Source organism: Echinops telfairi, unplaced genomic scaffold, assembly GCF_000313985.2.
Source record: "Echinops telfairi isolate 266 unplaced genomic scaffold, ASM31398v2 ScPeMD7_7427;HRSCAF=8465, whole genome shotgun sequence".
Taxonomy (NCBI): domain Eukaryota; kingdom Metazoa; phylum Chordata; class Mammalia; order Afrosoricida; family Tenrecidae; genus Echinops; species Echinops telfairi.
The window spans coordinates 9,296,967-9,304,130 of NW_022111327.1; the positions used below are offsets into that span (position 1 = coordinate 9,296,967).

At 43.6% G+C, this 7,164-nt stretch overlaps 1 protein-coding gene across 1 annotated transcript in view; it reads right to left on the minus strand.

The window, feature by feature from the left end:
* The window catches only part of TRPC5 (transient receptor potential cation channel subfamily C member 5), a 169,328-nt gene extending 165,318 nt beyond the window's left edge, over positions 1 to 4,010 (minus strand). The window contains exon 1 of the mRNA XM_004710057.4: positions 3,633 to 4,010. Coding sequence (XP_004710114.1) covers positions 3,633 to 4,010 — 378 coding nt within the window. The remainder of the gene's footprint in view (positions 1 to 3,632) is intronic.
* Positions 4,011 to 7,164: the final 3,154 nt, after the last annotated feature.

The following is a 7,164-nucleotide window of genomic DNA, read 5'->3' on the forward strand; positions in this document are numbered from 1 at the left end:
ATTTCTTGTGTATTTATCTGTATATGATTGTATATTTATCTGTATATGATTTAAGATTGTATATTTATCTGTATGATTTAACATTTCATTTCTTGTTATATATTAATTACCTTTATAAATAAATATATTATATTATCAAGAATTTGGTTTTATCTCTCTAGATAACCCTGTCTAACACAAACAGACAGCCTCATTTTTCTCCAGTAAGTGGCTGGTGAGTTTGAACTGCTAACCTTGTGGTTAGCAGTGTAATGCTTACCCAACAGTGAAAGCCTCAAAGCCTTATCAGTGATTTAAAAGCTGCCCATGTAGCAAGTAAAGATGATTGTGATGAAGAATTAAGAATTGCATGGTTTAATCATTTCAGAGTGAGGACAAAGTTAGTTACATAAGATTAAAGGGAAGTAGGAGTTGCCTGTAAATTGAAAGTTTATAACCTGGGAATTCACTGCATGGGATTGAATATGAAGGTCCACAAAGTCTTGTACAAACAACTAGCCATGTGTTTTCCCGACAGGGACACTTTTGTCCTCTGTCTAAATCAGTAGGTAGCTATGTATCACCCATTATAAACTTGGCCCTGGCTTAGGTACCGATGGGGGAAAGGTGGAAGTAGTCAGGTATTAGATTAACTCTTGGTAGTTAAGAAACAAGGTGCCCTGATGGTGCAGTGGTTACTCCTTAGGCTGCGATCTGTTTGGTCAGCAGTTCAAAAACCACCAGCAGCTCCGAGGGAGAAACTCTGGGCTTTCTACTCTCGCAAACAGTTAAACTTTCAGAAACCCACAGGGAGGGCCACTAGGATTCAGTATTGACCTGATGGCCATGAGTTTGTGGGTTTTTTTAAAGAGGATTTAAGAAACACTTGTTACAGAGACAAGGCATTTACTCAGGTAAAGCTAACCACCAGTCAAAGTGGTTGGTAAGTGATGGGTGCTAAGTGAAAGGCAGAGGCTGTAGGACCTCAGAGGTAGTCAAGGTCATGAGGGAGTAAGATAGTACGGAAAGCATTAAGTCTGATTAGCACCTTAAATTATGTAGGCACTTAACAGTGCTCAGAGGGAAATGGAGCCAGCACAGCCATTTGATAGGAATGGTGACACAGAGCAAGTAGGGATGAAACATGCTCACATCTGTCTGAGATGCTATGTACCCACATCCTCTAGGCTCATCCTTTCTGGGGAGAAATTCCACCCTCCACTGCTCTGTCTTGTCTCTGAACTCCTGTGCTGGAAATCCTAACACTTAAACAGGAGGTTAGCAGTTTAGGCAAGTGGTTAAGGGGTTGTTTAAGGACATAGACCGCCTGGGTTTGAATCATGGTTCTGTTATTTCCTAACTGAGGTATTATCGTATATACTCATGTATAAGCCGAGTTTTTCAGCACATTTTATATGCAGTTTTTGTGGTAAAATTGGATGCCTTGGCTGATATTCGGGTTGCCTTGTACTCGAGTATATATGGTAAACAATTAACTTCCATTATCCTGTGACTTGCTTAATCTCATTGGTAAAATGGGAATATTGGTAACATTGTCTATCTAACACATGCCTCTGGGTGGCACAAATGGTAAAGTGCTCAACTACTAGGCGAAAGATTGGTGGTTTGTGTTCATCCAAAGGTTCCTTAGAAGACAAGGCTGGTGATCCACTCCCAAAGGGTCACAGCCTTGAACACCCCCAGTCACTGTTCTACTCTGCACACCTGAGGTCACCGAGTTAGAATTGACCCAGCAACAACTAACATCAATAACCGATATGCTGGCTTAAATGAGTTAAGTCCTGCAAGATGTCTAGCATATGCCACTAGCATTTTATTCATTTATTAAATAAATACTTCTTGGGTGTCTGTGATGGTTCGCAGGCTGGGATAGCAGTGAACAAGAGATACAAGATTTCTCCTCCTGAGACCTGTTAGATGATGATGGGAAGGGCCTGAGTGATTCGGGCCTTGTATCAAGGAACTGCCAAACTAGTGTCTAACTTTCTGCTCTATTAATTCCAATTCATCGCCTGTGACTCATCACTTAATTTATCACGACTCCCTTGTGTTTACTTAGAGAAGGATTGAAAGCTATGGTTGTCCTTCAAATCTAGCTTTGGCCATATCCCGTGAGTTTTTAGGTTGAATGCTTCTATTGTCAGTATTTTCAGAGTGATTTGTAATTCTTATTTTATATTGTATTAATTCTCCATTTGGGAATGTATTAAAGAACCCCTGTGGTGCAGCGGTTAAAACACTTGATGGCAACCAAAAGGTTAGTGGTTCAAACCTGCTGTCCTATAGGGTGGTTATAAGTTGGAAATGACTTGATGACACTGGGTCTTTTGAAGAGGAGTAGTAGTAATGTGTTGAAGTAGTCCATTCTTGATGATTCAGTATTTTCTTTTTCTCGCTACTACATGTCCATTACTTTGCTCATAAAGAACAGACAGTGAAGACGCCTAGTTATCTTGAGGGGTGGAAGACAAGAATGGGGAAGACCATTATATGAAGGAGATTAAGTGCTAGGCTTAGTTTCATGGCTTAGTTTCGTATCTAATAAGGATCCATTGCGTTTAGTGAAAGGAAGGGTGGCGAGGGCAGAATCATTATGATACTTTAGGAAGGATAAACTAGCATCATTGTTCAGGATGCCGTGAAAGAAGGGAAGAGGCTAGAGACAAGGAGTGCAGTTCGAAGAGTTTTCTATTGTTCTAGAACTGTGATTCTTAACTTTGAATGGATATGAAAATCCTATAGAGAGCTGGTCAAGGCACACCTCCCAGAGTTCCTGATTCAGGAGGTCCAGTGTGGAAAAGGACAATCTGCATTGCCCATTAGTTCCAGGTCATGCTGGGGATAACTTTTGGTCTAAGAGAGAGAAAATAAGAACCAGATGCAGAGTGATGAGAACTGCCTTAGTGAGGAAAGAAAGGATGGGAAAGATACTGGGAGGGAGGAAAACAGCGGGCTTGGGAATTGGATGCAGAAGCACAGCACGGGAGAGGGAGGAATAAAAACTGATACACCCAGGAAGTCAGGAGAATTAATGAGGCAACAAAATGAACATCTTGGAGTGGAATGCTCAGGTCTATGTTTGGACTATTCTGCAATGTAACCCAAGAATACAGGAAGCAAATCAAGACAGAAAGCAGAGAGTACAGGAGTACATGGGTGGAGCAAATGGTAAGCACTGTGGACTATGCACCCCAAAGTTGGCAGTTTAAATGCACCCAGAAGTGCCTCTGAAAACAGACCCCCTGGTGATTCGTTACTGAAAAGGCAAGACCTTGAATATCCTATGGGGCAGTTGTACTCTGACACACGTGGAGGTTGCGGGAAGGTGGAAACTGAGAACAAAAACAACAGGAAGTTTGGAAGGAGTCTGGATATTCTGAAAACGGAGAGCACACCTTGGCATGACAAATGATCATTTGTAGATGGGCAAATCTTAATAATGAAAAAGCAAAAATACGCTAAACTCCTCATGGACCAGGCTTGGTAACTCTAAGAATATCGCTTGAGATCCCTGATGCAGTGTCTCAAGACAGAGGGTGGCTGGGGTGAGGCCTTTTAGATCCAGCCTTAGTTTCACAGCTGGTGACCCTGCTTTCCCTGGCTACTTCTCAGCCTCCAGGGGGTTTTCTTACCTGCTTCTCTCCACTTGGCCGCCTGTAGCTAAGAAGCAACTCCACAGCGCCGACCACTTCCTTGCGGATGGCATAGAGCAGTGCATCACCCACGTACACGCTGTGGTTCAGCAGTAGCTCCATGATCTCCAAGTTCTCATTCTCAATGGCGATGAGGAGGGCGCTTCGACCCAGAGGGTCCATGCAGTTGATGTTGACATTGTAGTAGATTTCCGCCTCCTGTAGGGCCTGCTTCACTGTGGCGTAGTCCCCCTTCTCCACTGCATTGAGGAAGGCCTTCTCCTCTGCAGAGAGCTCTGTCTCCGCCCTCACGATCTGCAGGGGGATGCGGTCCCGGTAGGGTGAGTAGTTGACCTTTTTGTAGTACAGCTGGGCCATGATTCCGAGCACTTTGTAAACCTGCAGGAGGAGAGAGAGGGAGAGTGATGATGTGCTTAGATGTTGGGAGGTCTCAAGTGGTCAATTGTGGAGGCAGCTTTGACAAGTGCTTGGAAAATCTCAAACTTTCTCCACCCACCCCCTCTTTTTGTAACGTGGTATAGCAGAAAAATCCCAAGTTTTTTTTGGTGGGGAGCCCTAGGCTCAAACCCAACCTTTCCAATTTACCATCTCTGTGGCCTTGGACACATTCGTTCAGGCCTTTGTGCCATCCATGCTGCTATTACCGGCAGTTATCATCTTGTGGTTCCTTTAACTGTGTGCCAGGCATGGTGCTCAGCCTAATTCCACATGGGAAAGCTGCCGCCAGAGCCCAATGAGCTAATAAATACACTATCACAGTGAGGACTACAGGGGAAACCTGTTGAGACATGCCACAGAGTAAAGCCTTCTTTGTCTCCCTTTTGCTATCTGAAAATATTCCTTACAATATTTCTGATCCAGGGTACAAAGTAAGGGCTCATCTTTGGTCAGTTTCCTTTGGGTCCCGGGCCTGCGGGCCTGGGCTAACTTTAATGGTTCTGTTTGCAGCTGTCCCAGACGCAGAGAAACTGGATTGAAATTCCTTCTTGCTGCTGCTCTAAGAGGATAGGGGGTATTGGCTCCAACAGGCCCAAGCCAGTCACAAGAGCAGCCACAAGAGAGGAAGGTCTACCACTGTCCAACTATCAATTTCTGAACCAAGAATATAACTGATTTGTTAGTTTGTTTGATTTAATGCTAAGGAGTGAATGGCCATCCAAAGCCAGACTATATGTAATGGGCTAGATTTGAAAGGAAAAACCTCTTTATTGCACTCTATCAAGGTGCTTCAACGTTCTGTGGGAGACTGGAAAAGAAGGCACTCTTTGCCTGCAATTGCATAGCAGGAATTGCAATATTTCTCCCCATAGTTTACATATCAAACTTCTGCACCTTCTTCATTGAGTCCTTAAACCAGGTCTTGGAGAAATAAGGCTTATCCTCACCAGGGGAAGAGGCCCAGCTTGGACTCATGAGGTGATTAGCATCCCTGCCCCCCTCCCCCATCCCTGGAGGAGCAGTGGGTTAAGCTGCTAACCATAAGGTCAGCAGTTTGAAACCACCAGCTGCTCCACAGGAGAAAGAGGCAGTCTCCTCCTGTAAAAAGTTGCAGCCTTATTCTACCCTGTCTTATAGAGTTGCTATGAGTCAGACTCAATGGCTGCAAGAGTGTGTGACTTTTACCATGATTGAGACCTCCATGACCCTTGCCGTCACCACCCCCACCTCCAGATTGCTACAGATGGGCCCATTTAATTGTCCTTCCTTTTCAAACTTTCCTCAGCAAAATGAATGGTGATTTGGGGGAGGCGGATAGCCCTTTGTCTCATTTTCTACATGTAAGAGAAGATGAAGACAAGAGGCTTCCACAAATATTTTCCTCCCTCGTCTAGGTAATTACCTCTCAGTTTTGGCAAAGGGAGGAACACGCAGTACACCAAGTAGTATGAGCCTGTGATCTTTTGGGAAGGTAATATTTAAAGGTGAGTATTGCTTCTTGTCCTGAACAAGTCCAGAGAACAACTTTCTCTGTGTATCTAACATCTCAGGAGATCAGGATGCTGTTTGGCTGCCTCAAGAAGCCCTGGTTATTTTCTTCTTGTACATGTAAGTAACTCAGCAATGGCTAAAGGAAAGCAGCTTTTAGAGTAAGCACTTGACCCTAAATAGCAAATGAGTTTAATCATACTAATTGTAGAATGCCTCCCTGCCTCTTCTCTCAAACCAAAGGGGGAAGGAAGATGAGACCACATGGCCTCCTGAAGAGTGATCCAACAACCTGACTCAATGTTGACTTCGGTACTCTAATCAACACATAGTGTAATCAACATATAAGGAGCCCTGGTGGTGTAGTAGTGGGGTACTAATCCCAAGGTCTACAGTTCAAAGTCACCAGCCACTTTTGTATACCTCAAAAAAAGTGTCTTACATCCTCAGAAACCCACAGGGGCCGTTCTACTCGTGTCCTATGGAATCACTGTAAGTAGGAATCAGCTCAACGGCAGTACTTTAAAATAAAATTTTAAATCAATACATATGCTCTGAGTGTCTTCAGTGTGTCTAGAACCATGCTAGCTACTGTGGGTGGAGGGGAGGCTTAAGAACAGATCCCTGCCTTTTGTTATCTTTCACCTGGACCATTGCCACAACCTTTGAATGGATCATCCTAACTTCATTCTAGAAGCCCTGGTGGCACAGTGAGCTCCACCAGAGAAATATGGGTTCTCTACTCCTATAAAGGCTCACATTATCAGAAACATACACAGGCAGCTCTACTCTGCCTTATAGGATTACGGCGTTTGAATCAACGCAATGATGATGAGAATGAGAACTTCATTCCCCTCCTCCACACTGTTTTCCACACTGCCCCAAGTGACCCTGTGAAACACAAGCCATTTCACTTCTGCTTGGTTGTTTTTCTGCTGTCCTTCCTGATGTCAACACTCCTTTCTGAAGGCAAGGGAGAGTTCTAGTGGTGTAGTGGGTTATACCATGAGCTATTAGCCACAAGGCCAGTGGTTTGAACCTGCTCCAAGGGAGACAAATGAGGCTTTCTACTCCTGTAAAGAGTTACAGCCTCAGAAACCCAAGGGGCAGTTTTATTCTGTCCTATAGGGTTTTTGTGAGTTGGGAATCAACTCAAAAGCAGGGAGTTTGGTTTTTTTGAAGTCTACAAGTTCTTGACTTGTATTTATTCTCCAACCTCATCTTAAGGCTTTTTCTCAATCTCATCCACTACTCTTTTAGCCTTATAGAGCTTCTTTGAATTCTTCCAACTTGCCAATCTATTTCCCATCTCAGTCCCTTTGATGATGGCCTAGAACACTCTTCTCCAACCCTTTGCTATCTCCCAAGTCTCACTTAGATGCCTCTTCCTTAGAGTAGCCTTCACTAACACAGTATCTTCTCTTCGCTGTACCTGGTTTTCTTCCTTCTTAATGCTTACCACAATTTGTAGTTTGTTTTTTTGTTTTTTTCTTTTCTTTTTTTTTTTAAACATTTTATTAGGGGCTCATACAACTGTTATCCCAATCCATACATACATCAATTGTGTAAAGCGTATTTGTACATC